The sequence below is a fragment of the Paramisgurnus dabryanus genome, chromosome 5, assembly GCF_030506205.2.
Source record: "Paramisgurnus dabryanus chromosome 5, PD_genome_1.1, whole genome shotgun sequence".
Classification (NCBI taxonomy): domain Eukaryota; kingdom Metazoa; phylum Chordata; class Actinopteri; order Cypriniformes; family Cobitidae; genus Paramisgurnus; species Paramisgurnus dabryanus.
The window spans coordinates 31395235-31413618 of record NC_133341.1 but is presented as its reverse complement, the minus strand read 5'-3'; the positions used below and the strand labels follow the sequence as shown (position 1 = coordinate 31413618).

The 18384-nt window shown below is 35.9% G+C and overlaps 1 protein-coding gene across 1 annotated transcript in view; it reads left to right on the top strand.

Annotated features, from left to right (window-relative positions):
* The first annotated feature begins 1395 nt into the window (after positions 1–1395).
* Positions 1396–18384, top strand: part of ppil2 (peptidylprolyl isomerase (cyclophilin)-like 2) — a 34190-nt gene continuing 17201 nt past the window's right edge. Inside the window, exons 1-10 of the mRNA XM_065250911.2 lie at positions 1396–1532; positions 1706–1755; positions 2060–2105; positions 2265–2327; positions 2466–2517; positions 7972–8023; positions 8114–8205; positions 9765–9854; positions 11403–11478; positions 15700–15860. Coding sequence (XP_065106983.1) covers positions 1501–1532; positions 1706–1755; positions 2060–2105; positions 2265–2327; positions 2466–2517; positions 7972–8023; positions 8114–8205; positions 9765–9854; positions 11403–11478; positions 15700–15860 — 714 coding nt within the window. The 5' untranslated portion in view covers positions 1396–1500. The remainder of the gene's footprint in view (positions 1533–1705; positions 1756–2059; positions 2106–2264; positions 2328–2465; positions 2518–7971; positions 8024–8113; positions 8206–9764; positions 9855–11402; positions 11479–15699; positions 15861–18384) is intronic.

Genomic DNA, 18384 nt, shown 5'->3' with positions numbered 1-18384 from the left:
TTTTAAAGTTGAAAATACATTTCATTTTTACATTTTTAACTGTTATGTTAAAACTATATTTTGTAAACATATTCCAAATATATATTTCAGCAAAGATATTTTTGGTATATTTTTAAAATATATTTAAAAAATATCATTAAAAATATTTTTTTTTCCATATGGGTATGAATATTAGATAGAAACAAACAATCAAACTTTTTGAAGTTAAAGGGATTTAAAAAAAAAATTATATATATATTAAAAAAATGTATTGATAAAAATATATATTTTTGTAAACATATTAAAAAATATATATTTCAGAAAATATATTTTTGGTATATTTTTAAATATATTAAAAAAAATTGATTTCCGTATGGGTATGAATGTTAGAAACAAACAAAACAATCAAACTTTTTTGTAGTAAAGGGATAGTTCACCCAAAAATTTACATTTTGTCATTATTTACACACCTTCATGTGGTCCTGCATGAGTTTCTTTATTCTGTTAAACTCAAAAGAAGATATTTTGATAAATGATGGTAAGAGACAATGTTTTTTGTATGGTTTTGTATGCATGTGCACGTTTTTGAGAGACATATTTATTTCACCGTACAGCTTTAAAGTGACAATAAAGATATTCTATTCCAGTGGTTCTTAACGTTATTCCTGGAGGCCCACTGCCCTGCATGTTTTGTATGTCTCTTTTATCTGGCAGACTCAGTTCAGTTCATTGAGATCTCTTCTAATGAGCTGATGATTTGAATCAGGTGTGTTAAATAAGGGAGACATACAAAATGTGCAGGGCAGTGGGCCTCGAGGAATAACGTTAAGAACCACTGTTCTATTCTATTCTATTCTATTCTATTCTATTCTATTCTATTCTATTCTATTCTATTCTATTCTATTCTATTCTATTCTATAAGCACACAGGTCCATTGACTTCCACAATATTTGTTTTTTTCCTACTATTTAAGTTAATGGGTACCGTCATGATGCATTGAGATGGCTATCTAGCGCCTTCTAGTGGCGTTTTCTATCCAAGTGTTTTAATTTAAAATGGAGTGACGCCTTCACGTTTATCACTGTGAAGTCTGAAATAAGTAAATGAAATGCTGGTGAAATAAATGAAGTACCACGTGGTTTAAGGCGTCTTAAAATATGATGGACTATGCTCGGAATAAAACAAAGAGCAAACTTTTTTTATCATCCTGTGGATCGCTTAAAATATAGCATTATTAATAAAGACACATATTACTAACTACATAACTTGTTACATACTGTGACAAACAGACATACATCGTGTGGTGTTTTTATTTCACTTTACTAATACACTTAAACACAAAAATGTTGAAAAAAATCCAACTACGTACATAATACTTGCTGTTTCATACCGGACACATTTCACTGTCGTACCAAACACAGACCGGAAGTGTGTGTTTTAAACAGTCGCGTTTGGAGTGTTGTTTGTTTATACGTTTCGTATACATTTTAATCGCTTATTTGTTACCTTTCGGCACTCAAAATGGGTAAAAGACAGCATCAAAAAGATAAAATGTAAGTGAAAGAAACAACACGCATGTTGTGGATATGATCCACGTCATTATTATGTCGTTTTAAGTTATTGTTTTTTGTTTATGTACTAATGGAGTGCTGCCGTTTTATCCTCATTTTATGATTTAATGTTTAATTTGCGTTATCAACGTTTTCTGCATATCGCTGTGTTACAGGTACATTACATGTGCAGAGTACACGGAGTTTTACGGAGGAAAGAAAACAGGTAACGTACTGTACACCGACCTATAGGCTTTAAAGTTTAAACCATAGTGGCTCTTAAAAGCCATTAAAAACTTTAAAATGTGTGTTATTGCATTACAAACAGAATGTTAAACAACTGCACACACTCTTAAGCAAAACATAAACCAGTGCTATATCCAATTTAAAACCTAATGCATTACATTCATATATTTTTAAGTGTTGTTCGAATGTCTATGTTTTATAGACTAATAACATTTCGGTCTTAATGTCTGTTTTGTCTTTAATGTTTATGTTTATGTTTATTTATTCATCTATTTTGTTCAAAGTAATACCTCAAGGCAATTTCAGGCGACTGCCCTTTGATCATTGCAGGTAAGTTAAACAGATCATAATGATACTTTTTAATAAGTTAACCATAGTCATTATTTTAGTCATTATGCTTTCATAACTCTATTGATCTGTTATCTCTAGTGACACAGATGTTTGAATTATGTTTTGCTTTTAATCGTTATATTTTAATTCCATACACAGTCTATCTCTTCAGCCCTTTGAGTATCCTATGTGTACAGAAGAGGGAGTTGTGTTTGATTTAATGTAAGTATATTACTCACACCAGCAGTCTATCACAATATCCTATTAAAGCTGGTATTTGATTTTTTCGTATGTATCTGATGCTTGCTGTACTTGAAGCAACCAAACAGATCCAGCAACTGATTTTCTCTTTATTTTTAGGAGCATAGTGCCCTGGATTAAGAAGTATGGCACCAACCCCATTACTGGAGAGGTATTTCAATTATTTCTCCATACAGTGCATTTCTTATTTCACAGTGAGAGTGTTTACTTTCCATTTTCTTAAAAACACCTGCACAATTCAAACACTAGAGGGCGATAAACTCCACAAAAGAATAATAACCAACAATCCATAAAAAAAGCAAACTTGCCATGTTCACAAGTAAACCACAGCATTTTACATTTACGCATTTGGCAAATGCCTTGCCAAAGCAACATACAGTGCGTTAAACAATCTCACATCTAGAACAATTTATTGGTAGGTCTCTTGCCCAAGGTATATCTATAATGTGTTAATCATTTGATACCTTCTAAAGTATAATTCAAAGCACACTAAGGAGTTTAATGTATATTAGAAGGTAGGGTACGCAGTACGCTTCAAATTCGCTTAAACCGTTCAGAAATACTGCTTTGTTGCCAGAATTAATTTTAAGTCTGACAGGGTTTTGCATCTGAACTCTTCATATTTTGATAGGCAGGTAGGACATCTTATCATTGCATTGGGACCAAATGCAATGATTGGACAAGCATTTTATGCTCCTATGCCTCATATAAAATATATATTTATCTTCTGTGTAAGTATTTAAACATCTTTACATCAAGATGTGAAGAGACTTTCAACCAGCAAAACAAAAGATGTTTCTGGAAAAAAATTCCCTGCTGTGCCTTTAAGATCTTTTACTTTGTCGATAATTTTGTTTTATGTTAATGAGTGTGGTTAAGATGAATAAATTCAGTTGCGTGTTGCTTACTGGGCAAAAACATATTGTACTAATTCTTAAAACATTATTGAGACTATAACGATTTTTCTAGGCCTGCTGACAGTGGCTAAAAGTGTTGTGTATCTGTGTGCCAGTGCTGAATATAGATGTAAATAGTTCGATAATGACTTCTCTTTACACGTGCACCATTACTTAACTCTTAATTTATGGATTAGGAGTTATAGGATCTCAGCGTGTGCGTGTTGCATGCGTAAACGGTTTGCAGAAGCATTCTTGTGACAGTACAGCGTATTTCTTGAGTGTGAGGTTAGGTATGATGTCCTGTATTTGTTAACTCTTTGTGTTTGTCTGTGCTTTTGACATTCACTCTCAATGTCTGTTTAAGCACAAGGCTGTCAATCCATAATTCATCCAGAAATCTTCATGTTTATGTGAACTTAAGGACATGTCTTGACAAGCAGTGTATAGTTTGACTGTTCTTGGAAGTATTGATGATTGATGGATCAGTCGATGGGGAGAAGGGGTGTAAGTGGTGGATTCACGTGGGACAATTTTCTGGGTGGGTGCGAGTGTATAGGTTTGTCAAAAAATTAATTGTAGGTACATTTCAATTTTGCTTAACTAAAAAAAGCCAAAATTTGGCCAAATCATGTTTTTTTTTTTTAACAAAATGGCAATGTGATAGGGTTAGCTTAGGCTTAGATGATAAAAAATATCCTTAGCAGTGGCGTAGCAGGGGCTTATTTCTCGTCAAAAGCCCCTGATTGTCTAAGGAAGCTTAATCGATTTTGTTATTATTTCTAATGTGATTTCCTAGTGCACAAATTCGGTCTTTCGCAGTAGATCAGTGTTTATTTTATGTGTAATTTCTTCCATTTAAAGGGATAGTTCACCCAAAAATGAAAACTTTGTCGTCATTTTCTCATCCTCATGATGTTATAAACCTGAATAATTTATTTTTTTCTGATGAACACAAAATAAGATATTTTGATAAATGATGGTAAGCACACAGCTGATTGTAATTATTGACTTTCATAGTAGGAAAAACTGAATCTGATGGAATTTAATGAGTATCGTTAAATGTGTGCTGTGCTTACTACTACTTACTACTTAATACTTCCAAAATATTTTTTTATAAATTGTATTATATATTTTATTCATATAAAAAAGTCATACAGGTTTAGAACAACATGAGGATGAGTAAATTATGACAGAATTTTTTATTTTTGGGTGAACTATCCCTTTAGAGCAGCTGTGAAGCTCGTTGTTGTGTATAGTTGTTAGCAGTGCAGTATCTGTTCCCGCCTGCAGGTGGCACTGTTAACAACAAACAGGCAGTCAGTAAACATCGTCTTTCATCAGGTAAAAATAAAACTGTTTCGCCAAATAAACAACTTGTTTCTAAATAACTTAAAAGCTTACAATGTGTATGCATTTAAAAATGAAATACATTTTTAATCAATAAAATGAAGGCCTATGAAAAATACAGCTCGTAAATGCACATTTAGAGTATACCATTTTTTTTTACAAGCTAACATTTTTCAAATAGGTTCAAATAGTCAGCCAGGCAACAGGATATAGAGTAAAAAGGATTAAAAAAGTAGGAATGCAAAAAAAAGAAGAAGAAGAACAGGCACAAAGTAAGAGTTGATTAACAAGGAAATAACAGAGGAAATGATGTCAGAGGAAAAACATCAAAATATTAACATAATATTAAGACAACCACCACAAATAAAATGCATGCAACTAAAGCACTGTGAACAGTTTTTTACAGCTTTATTTAATTTTATGTTCTCATTACAATTAATTTCATCATAAACATATTAGTTGTGTTTGTGGGGTCATGTTCTTAGGGTGCTAAGCCCCCCATCCCATCTGACCCTAACAATGCCGCAATCCTAAGCCTGGTAATAAAAGCAATGGACTGTCCTGACTAGTTTAATTTAGTATGTTTGATAGTAGGATTGTTATTTGGTGGTTTTAGACATGTCAGGACTTGTTCTCCTGTCAGGACAGCCTGTTCTCATGTAGTCTGCCGTTCACGTGTGTTCAATGTGTGCATGTGTGTGATGAAAGAGAGACACATAAACAGATGCACGTGTTAGATCTATGTTTGTGACGGGTTATCAATTCCCTATTTCAAGATATCAATGTTTGCATGTGTGTCACCAAAACATGAAATCAAAAGACTGTTTGGGAAATCCAGGCTATAAAGTCTCATAATCTAATATTGAGAGCATCAAAGTTTAATTCCAATCATTGACGTGACCGTACTTCATCATATTAAAGAGATCAAAGTTGTATTTTCACATTATGTAAGACGATTTTATGTAGAAAACTGTAAATCACAAAAAAAACAACTTTATCTGGGTGGATTGTTACAGGCTGGGTCAGTTTACATAATAAATTGGTCTCAATGTTAAAAAAAAAATCATGAATGCAGTTTGTATTACAGAAAATGACTGTTTTGATGTAAACAACCTTTTTTGAAAAGTGGCCTGCCAGGATTTTTTGTGATTTTTTTCACAAAATGCCTTCCAGGAAAAATTCAACATACAAATATATCAATCGAAAGAACAGAACCTATGCTTTCAAACAAACAAACAAAATGTGAAAAAACATTTCTTCATATGTTTATTTTTTCTAAAAACTCTTAAATATATTTTTCTTCAAAAATACAAAATGTTTAGCAAAAAGCTGAAACAATTGCATTTTTGTGAATATTTTTTTTTATTCAGAACGATTATCAAAACATACATGGAGTGTTAAATTGATAAAATATTTTTTTGCTTCACTTTTTTAATAAATTGGGTAATATCCATCTAGTGGATAATCGCGGTATTACAGATTACCATAAAAACTCATCGGGAACAGTTTTTTTTCATGCAAATGTTTTCTCTTAATTCACAAGATAACTCGTCAATGGCAGGGAATGAGTTAATTGGCCTATGAAAATGTTAATCTTGACTTATAACATCAATTACAGTATTTACATATTATTAATATCAGTTACATTGCGTTTGATGATGTATGGTTTGTGTGGAAAGGAAAAAAATTGACCAATATAAGAACAACTTTTTGAAAATCGGAAATATATGAGTGTGCGAAAAATCCAAATTTGACTTTAAAGTTGTCCAAATAAAGCTCACATATTACTAATGATAATTTTTTTTGAGATATTTATGGTAGGAAATGTACAAAATATCTTAATGTAACTTCATCTTTACTTAAAGAGTAACTAAACCCCTGGTCAGAGCCTGACTCCGCCCACTGGCAATATTTGAAAAATGCAAGAAAAGTGGGTAGATCCCAACAGAGATAGAGGGGATGAACTAAGCTCGTACCAAGTGTGTGGTGAGATCGTAACAGGGGCGTGGTGAGCTTGAACCTGCTTACGTCACGAGTCATTTTTTGGACCCAACATCCAATAGGAAAATTCAACTGCAGTAGCCACCGTTCAACCTGAAGAGGGCAGCACTCAGACGTTTTTACACCATATATTGTAGTATTGAAACACTTTATATCCAAATGTCAAAAAAGTTACTAAAATCAATGAACAGCACTAATAAAGCATCATTCTTACAGATAATAAACTAAAAAAAGTTGGTTTAGGGTTTAGTTACTCTTTAATATCCTAATGATTTTTGTCATAAAAAAAAATCGCTTATTTTGATCCATGTATTGTTGGCTATTGCTACAAATGACTGGTTTTGTGGTTCAAGGTAATATATTTTCTTTATACCGTACTTACCATTTTTTGTGATTTATTCATTTCTACATATAATCATAATGTAAAGAACATTCTGTAAAAATAAATGACTATATTACCATTTGTGCAATATACTTTTGGATGGCATATCTTAATTCTAATATAAGAACAGCGCTACATTTAAAAAAAGGAAAACACCACAGTTTTCGATATTTTACTATGTTCTTACCTCAAATTAATACATGCCTATCTTTTTTCAATGCGTGCAATCTTTGCAGAACTTCGACCTCGGCGCGCAGCAATATTGAGGAAAGTTTGAGCGAGAGGAGGAGTAGTCAGGAGTGATGATGTTACTGCGCCTGAGGTCAAAGTGCTGCAAACTAAGTGTTTTTTCCCCATACAATATAGTTCTAATTTTTTTAATCCGCTTAAAAATCACCACGTTTTATTACATGCCACCATACTTACTTATGTAACGGTCTTTAAATATGAAAACATGGAAGTGTTTGGTGGCTTCTAAATTCATGCCTCTTTGAATCCTAAGGAATGAATGGGGCTAGGCTAAATGCTAACACATTCACAACGCGCTGTACAAAGATTAAGTGTATGCATTGGAAAAATTGTATTAATTTGTCTAAGTTTAGGTAAGAACATACTAAAACATTGAAAAACTGTGGTGTTTTCCTTTAAGCTCTTTAACCAATGCACTGAAGCAAATGGTCTGACCTCCTCAATTATGCATTATTAAATATAACAATTTACCTTTTAATTAAAATATATACTATCCACACAGCATTCTGGGATTGCTTGGTGTTTAAAATAAGTGCTAATAGTGTCTGGTCATATCACTTTTCAGACAGGTCATATGATTCAACCAAGTCATGCTAAATAATTTAGTACAATTAGACATTTACAGAGTGTAATTATGTTGTAATTGAAAATGTGTGTAGACAATCACTAGCTCACCATCTCTCTCTCTCTCCCTTACTCACTCGCTTTCACTCTTTTTTCTGTTCAGAAACTTGAAGCTAAGTCCCTCATCAAGCTTAACTTCAGCAAGAACAATGATGGTAAATATGTGTTTGTTTTGACAATATGTGTGAATAGAAACTAGATAATGGACTAAAGTTCATGTTTACTGTCTCTCTTATGTACTTTAGGGAAGTACCACTGTCCTGTGCTGTACAACGTCTTCACAAACAACTCGCACATTGTGGCCAACAAAGTCACAGGCAATGTGTTCTCATACGAGGTAAACCACACCACATACCAAATGTTTCAGATGTTTTTATGTTTGTTTTTTTGCAATGTAAAAGGACCAATCTCACTAATCAGGTCAAAATTTCTCTCACTGAATCTGTGGTGATCTGATTTAGGATCCAAACGGATGAATTTAGAAGCCACCAAACACTTCCATGTTTTCCCTATTTAAAGACTGTTACATGACCACGTATGGTGGCATAAAATAAAACGTGGCTTCTAATCTCATCCCTGTTTGGATCCTAAGGAATGAATGGGGCTAGGCTTAATGCTAACACATTTACAACACGCTGTACAAAGATTGATTGCACGCATTGAAAAAAGATATGTATGTATTAAAGGGATAGTTCGGCCAAAAATTATATTAAACCCATGATTTACTCACCCCCAATTGTCCGAGTTGCATATGTCCATCGTTTTTCAGACAAGCACATTTTCGGATATTTTAGAAAATGTTTTAGATCTTTCAGTTGATTAAATGTTAAGAAACAGGGTCCACGACTTTCAAGTCCAAAAAAAGTGCGTCCATCCTTCACAAAATAAATCCAAACGGCTTCAGGATGATAAACAAAGGTCTTCTGAGGGTAATCCGTGCGGTGTTGTTGTAGAAATATCCATATTTAAAATGTTATTAACGTAATTAACTACCTTCCGGCAGCGCCGCCATCTTAGACTCCTCTGTATTCAGGAGAGAGTATTAGCGTAGTGTACGCACTTTTCTTAGTGACGTATGACAAATTCGGAGGGCGGGGCACAGAGTAGCATCCGTAGGCTGCGTAAGCTCTCATCCTGAATGCGGACGCGACTAAGATGGTGGCGCTACCGGAAGGTAGTTATTTTAGTTAATAAAGTTTTAAATATGGATATTTCTACAACAACACAGCAGGGATTACCCTCAGAAGACCTTTGTTTATCATTCTGAAGCCGTTTGGATTTATTTTGTGAAGGATGGAGACACTTTTTGGACTTGAAGGTCTTGGCCCCCTTAACATTACATTTAATCAACTGAAAGATCTAAAACATTTTCTAAAATATCCGAAAATGTGTTTGTCTGAAAAACGATGCACATATGCAACTCGGACAGCTTGGGGATGAGTAAATCATGGGTTTAATATCATTTTTTGCCAAACTATCCCTTTAATTTGTCTAAGTTGAGGTAAGAACATGGTAAAATGTTGAAAAACAGTGGTGTTTTCCTTTAAATTCGTTACCATCTTTCATCATTAAATGTCAGCCAATTTTTTTTCATGCAGCATAAAGTCGATCTCCAAACAATAAAAAAATTAAATATACATTAGAGTTAAGTATTGTATTTACACAATAATAATCACATTTTCCAATGAGATGTGTAATTTAATTTTATGCTAATTTTCTGTTTTGGGTTTTTTTAAGAGAAAGATTAAAGGTTTTTGCATCTGAATAATATTATTGACACCCAGAACTTATAATAAACGCGATGTCTTTTTAAGAACTTTCTTAAAAACTATTAAAAAAAGCAAACACACACACACACACTTAATCATTATCTTCATGTTTTTATCTTCTGTCCAGGCCGTTGAACAGCTTAACATCAAGACAAAGAGTTACAAAGATCTGCTAACTGATGAACCCTTCAAACGGCAGGATCTCATCACGCTGCAGGTGCTTCACATAAAGTGTGCTTGTTTCAAATAGGAATATGTAGCTAAAAGGGATAGTTTACCCAAAAAAATTGCTGTTAATTCATCATGTTATCTTCAGTATAACCATGGTCCTTGGTGTTTCATAAAATGCAATTCCACCAGTGCCGTTTCTGTCATATAATGGTGTATACGCACACGTGAACTGTTGCCACCGCGTATACGTCATTATGCGACAGGAAGCTTGCGTTTTAATATTAGCATTAATTTCCCATGCATTGTCACTAAAGGGGATTAAATAAACAGCGATTTTTCTTTTTTGACTAAACTATCCCTTAGTATTTTTTTTGATACAGTATGTTTGTATGGCACCATTTAAAATTTACTTGTTGGCCGCATACCAGCATTTTTAGGAAATATAAGTGTATTTAATTTTTGTTATGAAAAATGTCAATAATTATATATAAATATCTACATAATTTTTCAGGTTTTGTGGTACAGCCTATAAGTTAAGCATGTTTGACCGCATGTCCGTGTGTTGGGCCCGACCACAATGTGCTTTTTGTAAGGTTAGTGTGTTGTCAGGTGTCAGGTTGAACATAGACACTGTTTAAACTTACTTGATTGATTGCAGCTAGAGACAGTCAGTCTGGTCCTTGATCAGTTCAGGATGCCTCTTGATTGACAGCCGGTCAGCCAGGAATGCTTAGGGTTCAGTGAGTTTGGTTCAGGTTGAAAGGGTTGATTTTTGGTAACCCGATTCAAGTTGAACTTGGGTCACGGTTGATTACCATAAAGAATTATTGATTCCTGCCATGACCATCTTTCTTTCTCTCTTTCTTTTGTGTATGTTTAACCTACACTATCCAGTAATCTGAAACATAATGGAGTTGTTAGAAAGAGAGCTGCCCTGTTATGTCCTTGACCAGTTTATTTTAGCTCATGGAGACTCTAGATGGGTGTTATGAGTTTGTTCTGAGAAAGGGACCTGGAGTTATTTTAGGGTGAGATTAAAACGAATGGGTCAGAGTAGGAGGTGCGGATTCATCCATCCATGAAGCTGGAGAGAAGGCCAGCTGTTGGCGGTAGGGTTAAAGAGTTTCTGAGAGAGGCACGGATGCTATTTTGGGTGGATATGGTTTGTTTTAAACAGCGTTTAGATTTGAGATGGCGGGGTGGTTGAGTGCAAGTTTAGCTGACAAAGAAGGGATGGGGACATGAACTACCCTACTGGGCTATGGTTTCACTGTCTGACCTATTTGGACCGATACTACAGTGGGTGGGTGAACATACATAAAAAGAGAGAGCGAGAGAGAGGGAGGAGCAAGGTCCTGAACTTTCCTGTCTCTGTGTGTATGTTTCAATGGGCAATCCCCCAAACTCTGGAGCCAGCAACTTTCCCACTAAACTGATAAAACCTTGCCAAAACAAATCCATTAGGGTCTTTCTGTTTAGGAAAAATGTCCTGCCAGCAGTTTTATAACATTAATGAAGTCCTGCGATGAGTATGTAACCGGTTTATAAATAGTTTGATATCATGTAACATCTCTTTTCTTTCTTCACATTCCAGGATCCGACAAATCTGGATAAATTCAATGTCTCCAACTTTTTCCATGTTAAAAACAATTTGAAAGTCCTTGACCCTGGTGAGTTATTGTGTTTGAATACAATTCAAAGTAAAGTTATGAAGATAATTTTAGACACAGATGGAAATTGTTTGCAATGGCATACTATCACTGTTTTTGCAGTATTTAGTATGGATGCTATGCATAGTATGCTACTGAAATCCCTGTAACACCTACTTGACAAAACATGTCAATCAGACTTTACCTGTGAGAGTCAATCAGCTCCAGGCTCAGGTGTGCTGTTGCCGCATTCAATGTTATTACATAATCACATTACATGCATTAGCCCAACCATAATGATTTTAGTAAATTCATTGGGTAATGAGGTAGAAACCAGCATGATTCACTGAGGACTCATTTTGCATTTTGCGCTTCTTCATTATTTACTTGCCCCCGTGTTGTATGATCCCCAATGTCTTCAAAAAAAAAAAAAAATGCAGATTTTTCAAAACAAAAAAATGTACATTTTATTATTATTATATATATATATATATATATATATATATATGTATATATATATATATATATATATATATATATATATATATATATATTCGGTTTGACATTCATCACTCCTGTAAAAAATGGTGAAACATTGAAAACATTGAAAAGGAATGAGTCCAGATTAAAAGGGGACATTTCACAAGACTTTTTTAAGATGTCAAATACATTTTTGGTGTTCTCAGAGTACGTATGTAAAGTTCTAGCTCAAAGTACCATATAGATAATTTATTATTACATGTTAAAATTGCCACTTTGTAGGTCTGAGCAAAAATTTGCCGTTTTATGTGTGTGCTTTTATGTGTGTTGTTTGGTGCAGATTAAAGGGCGGTATTATCCTCTTCTGACATCACAAGGGGAGACAGATTTTAAAGACCTCGGGTTTTCTGCAGAAAATTTGAAAAGTTTGAAGAAACTATGAAAGAAAATGAACACATACTCAGTGTTTCCCACAGATCTGAAATTTACTTGTGGTGGTAGCTGGTGAAAAGGGCAATCATTATTATCCACCGACAAAAAATTGTCTACTATACATGTAACAAAGAACTAATAATGTGTGACACAACACAATACTTTGATTTATAAAATATTCATATTAATTTCACATTATAGTTCATTAATCTAACCACCCCAAACTTTTTTTGCCATAAACAAAGCTGACACTGTTTGTCAAAGCACCACGAAAAAACTTGATGTTTTTGCACTGATATATGAAGCAATTTGATGACCCCTTTTATCAAACTCAATTATATACAATACTATGTATACTATAGCCTATAACGACAGTGCAGGTCTATAGATTATAAATGTGACTGATGTTATAATGGTAATAACTTCTATAAGATGCACTTTTACTGCTTCTGCTTTCTATTTCTCTTTTGCCGATTAAAAAAAGCTTAATCCACTAATTATTTCAGATTTAAAAGTCTACTTGCTGTGCTGTCCCGATGACAGACTTTACATTACAGCTTTGCGTTTTTTATATCCTGAGTCAGCTAGAGCTTTGCTCATTCAGTATTAGCACTGCTTTTTGCTACAATCTCTGTGCAAACTGTTTAGATTTTAGTAAAGATATTGTCTATTAATAGTAAGACTATTAAAAAATGGGATAAAGAAAATGAAGCGGCGCGTGGTCGTGACAAGAGCCAGTTGCTATCGCCATAGAAACCGGAGGCACGCTAACAGCACTCGAGCTTTAGCGCGGTAGCGCTCACGGCCGTTCTCCGATCGACTCTGGTTTTACACACAATATTAATCAGACTTGGGACCCGAAGTAATGAACTAGGACCGACCCGGACCCATCTGACCATTTAAAATATAAACCCGGAACCGTACGGGTCCCGCGTCCTCGGTGAAGAAAGACCTCTAATGGTAAAACTCTGCTCAAGTTCAGAAACATGAAAGGATACAATGTGACACTGAGGTTGCTTCGCGTCGCGCCCAATTCATTGAGAAACAGAGAGCACGTGAACGGACACTCAACCGGAGAGACACAACGTGCTTTCACGCAAAATGAAGCCAACTTAGATGCTATAAACACATATGCACATAAGCATATGCGACCATTTTGGTCGCAGTGTGTTCCCTGGCTGCTCCGTATGTGCTGCTGCAGTTGATCCAGTTTGCCGCGCTGGATGATGAGTTTATGACGCGTGCATCATCTTCACGGTCGGCCGACCCCCACCTCTCTCTCGCGCGCTCTCTCTCGCGCTCTCTCTCTCGCGCTCTCTCTCTCGCGCTCTCTCTCTCGCGCTCTCTCTCTCGCGCTCTCTCTCCAAAATACGGGTCATCCAGTCGAGTTCAGAAATACGGAAATTCGTAGTGATTTTTTTTTACTTGGGCGGGTCGCAATTTACCTGGGCGCAGCGCCCAAGTAGAGCCTATGTATGGGAAACACTGCATACTAGATTAATAATTAATTAAATGTTTTTAACAGATACCTCTGACAGGAATAGCTGTGTGATGAAGTGAAACTAAGGGTAAATAAACAAAAACTGAAGCAGATGTTGTAGAACGTCTGCCGAACAATGATAGATTGTAAAAACTGATTATTTCCCACTATTAATTACATTATCTTAACTCTTTCACCGCCAGCGTTTTTAAAAAAAGTTGCCAGCCAGCGCCAGCGTTTTTCATGATTTTCACCTAAGTTTAATGCCTTCCAGAAAATGTTCTTCTTTAAATATATAAACATACAATATACCAAATGAAAGAACAGACCCTCTGCTTTCAAACAAAAAAAAACGTTTCATCCTACCTTTAGTGGTTCTTTTGCAATCAGCTTTTGAATATGGGTAGGTTTTTGCAAAAACACCATATTTTGAGCATAAAGCAATGATAATTCCATTTTTGTGACGGACTTTTCATAGAGATCCCATTCAGAGCGATCTTTAAAACAGACACGGACATGCAGCCGCTTGCCATAGGGCAATACTTCCGGTTTTAAAAAGTTGCGGAAGGGCGCCACCTGGTGGATATTGCGGAAAGATGGAAAATCTCGTCATTGGCGGGGAAGCGTTTTCTCTTAATTGACGAGATATCTCGTCAATGGCGGGGAAAGAGTTAAAGGAGTGTAACTACTGTAGCATGTAAATAATGCACATAAATAACCCGAGCAAGAGCGCTCAACAAATATATCTAATTAACAGGCACGTGCAACCTAGCTAGCAGGTTGCTCAAACTACAAAATCACCAGCTAACTTACTTTAAATTTGCAAGAACTATAGACTAATACAATAACAGGCATAAATAAACCCAAAACATAAGTCCACGTACAGTTCTCAAGGACACGTGTTTTATCAACTGGCCATCCTCCAGACAGTGACACCACGTCTATGTCTCATTCCGGCCATGTGTCCCACGTGCCCGCTTGCTGTGTAAAGCGTGCCACGCTTTTCTCTGAGATGCACTTGATGGCCTTTTGTGCAGCAAATTATTTTTTTTTGGAACATCCTAGTTAAGGCGGTAGGGTTTCCAAGCATAGGCGGGCTGCCCGAACTGCAAAGTGGACCTATTTTTTCACATGCTTGCAGAGAATGGTTTACCAAAACTAAGTTACTGGGTTGATCTGTTTCACATTTTCTAGTTTAAAAGAAGCACCGGGGACCCAATTATAGCAATTACACATGGAAAAGTCACAATTTCATGATGTGTTTAAAACCTTTAAAACATTTCATGGTGCTGGAAACACTTTAACTCTTTCCCCGCCAGCATTTTTTAAAAAAGTTGCCAGCCAGCGCCAGCATTTTTCATGATTTTCACAAAAGTTTAATGCCTTCCAGAAAATGTTCTTCTATAAATATATAAACAAACAATATATCAGATGAAAGAACAGACCCTCTGCTTTCAAACAAAAAAAAAAACGTTTCATCCTACCTTCATTGGTTCTCTTGTAATCACCTCTCAAACATGGGTAGGTTTCTTCAAAAACACCCAATTTTGAGCAAAAAGCTCATAGAGATCAGATGCAGAGCGATCTTTAAAACATACACGTAGTTCTTTCTCTTTCACGTGAGGCGCTACTTCCGGGTTGTATAAGTTGCGGAAGTGCCATCTGGTGGATAATAGCGGTATTGCGGAAAGACGGAAAATCTCGTCATTGGCGGGGAAGCGTTTTCTCTTAATTGACGAGATATCTCGTCAATGGCGGTGAAAGAGTTAAGACAAATGGAAAGGTGGTCTAATCAATTTAAGTAATGTATGTAAAGATGTTGGCTTTTCTTGGTTTTTCTTACTATATAGATGAGGAGAAAGCCAAACAGGACCCAGCGTATCATCTGAAAAGCACCAATCTAGAGACGAGAGAAACACTGGCAGAGCTTTACAGGGATTATAAAGGAGATCAGCTGTTGGCTTCCACCATGAAAGAGCCAGAAACCAAGAAAACCGACAAACTCAATGCTGTAAGTCTTTTAATATTTTTCTGACAATGCGTATCCATTGTGTGAAATCGATTGATGATTGGTTCTTTTAACTTGAAGGCGGGTCTTCCTTTGCCAGAGCAACCATATTTAGCATTGCATTGTCCCCTATATAGGAGTGCTCAATCTTGTTATATCCAATATCTTTGGTACCCAATCTGTTTATATCTATTGTCTATGTTAATTACACAGAACACTAGTCGAATGAGATCTATTTGTGGGCAGAAATACAAACCAATAAAACCGCGTATCGCAAACGTGTTTGGTAAGCTTCCAGTGTAAAGTCTTTATTCAGTGCATGTGAGGAAGTGTCAGTGCATCCTGTGGTAATTTGCCTCTCAGTCTCTACCACCATCACACAGCAACTGGGGCAGAAGGAAAGTCGCTTTTCAGGATCCTAAACCCAACCACATACACGCATGAAAGCGACACTCTCCTAAATTCTTCAAAAAGCCATGTCACAGTTGAAATTAAAAAAGCAATCCTAATGCATACTTCTTAAACATCCCGCTAAAAACAAATAGCATATTTCTACATATTTTTATCTATAACTGCTTCTAAATGGGTCCAAAGACGACTTTTACCCCAGGTTGAAGAATATCTGCCCCTGTGCTTTCAGCTGTATTAGCTTTGCTTGCTCAGCTCGTTCTCAATGCAGGCATTGAGTTTAATTGCCTCGATTTTCACATGAATGCCGTTCTATTCCAGTCTTATCCGTGCTAGCTTGGCATTGTGACATTGAAATAGCTTGGCACCCAGTGTAAATTTTTCGGATTTATCTGTGGTATTTCTGTATCACGCTAAGATGACTGTAATATCCTAATGTTAGGGTTTTTCAAAAAATATGTGTATTTACATATGTCGACACATTGTGAATGTTTTTCAAGCAGGTCCTATTATTCTCTTGTTTTAATTATTTTTTTATGGTCTACTAGAATAGTTTTTATGCTTAAAGTCTGTGTAAAGTCATTTCAGTGAATTGTTTCTAAACGTATTATAAATGTTAGAAATGCATTGCTGAAACGCGTTACAAAGACTGTGAACTATGTAGTAGAGGTCTTCTCGGGTCCAAAGAAATGTACCTGACCCGAAATGACCCGAATCACATTTTACCCGAACCTAACGTGCAAAACACCCACTCAGACAGCCAGCGACCAGCAGTAGCAGAGCGACGCAATCTCATTAATTTCAATGGAAACCTGGCGACTTCTGGCGGCACGAGCGAATGTGACCTTTGGCGACCGTATGGGCGTGTCCAGCGACGCAAGAAAGTTAAGAAAACTTTAACTTTATGCAAATGTTGAGCTAATTTTCGGGAGCGCCTACCAATGAGAACGAAGCAGTGGAGTTCACGTCATCCTTCTCTCGTCAGTTACTGGAGTGGATGGTACTCATTGGTTTATGACAAGCAGATTTAGAAACGCCTCATGGAAAGAGACGGGCGACACACAGTGAAAACATTGTTGGCTGTCTGAATGGGGTGTAAATCTTTTTTTTAAAAGAAAGACCTGACCCGAGACAAACCTGAGAAAATTAGACCCGAGTGTAAAGCGAGACATTTGCAATTTTTTTACCATATTGGACCGGAATGTAAATGGGTCAATATTTTTCAATATTTTACTTCGAATTCGGTGCACAGTAACATCATATTTAATATAATTTTCCTTTAAATTACCTGAGTCTCGATGCCACTATTATTATACCCGACTTTTATTAAACTTTAAGACACTAGGCCGAACCTCATGTTTTCGGATCTAAGTGTACCGTGAAGACCTCTACTATGTATTACTGAATTGTGGAGTTACATAGTTAAACAGTTTTTCCACATTTCTGTAAATCAAGATTATTTGGGCAGTGCTAAAACAGTGGCTCGATGATGCAATGGAGCCACCGAGCATGGCCCCGCCCTTAATGCTGTGTACACACCAAACGCGAAGCATCGTGTCCTCCCTCTAGAATACTTGCTGGATTTAACTTTGTGTCATGCAAATTTTTTACTTGAGTTTAACATTTCCACTTGCACGTAGATGTGTTTTGGCGAATAGCGTGTGTTTTCACAGCAATCCTGCCAAATTCGCATCCCCCATGTCTATTCGCATCTTTGCATTTGACTTTGTAAAACCATTGAATTTGCATTTGGTGTGTACACCCCGTAACACAGTCGAGAACATCCATTCAGAATGTAGCAGTATTTGAAAGTTTAGAGAGATGGCACTTTTCCCACGAATGGGCGTGGTTTAAGCGCTCGCAGTGGACACGCCCCCAGCGTTTGTGAGCAGAGTACCCTGGCTGATTTTAAAAACATATTTATTTACATGGTGTTTTCAGGGCTGTCAAAATTAACACGTTAATAGCGCGTTAACACAAATTCATTTTAAAGCCTCTCATTTTTATTAACAGTGCTTAACGCAATCATGTGACCACGGTTGTACCGGGGCAATTTGATTCCGCAAAACCACAAAATTTATAATACTGTTAATGTAAACAGGCTGGTGTAACATAAATT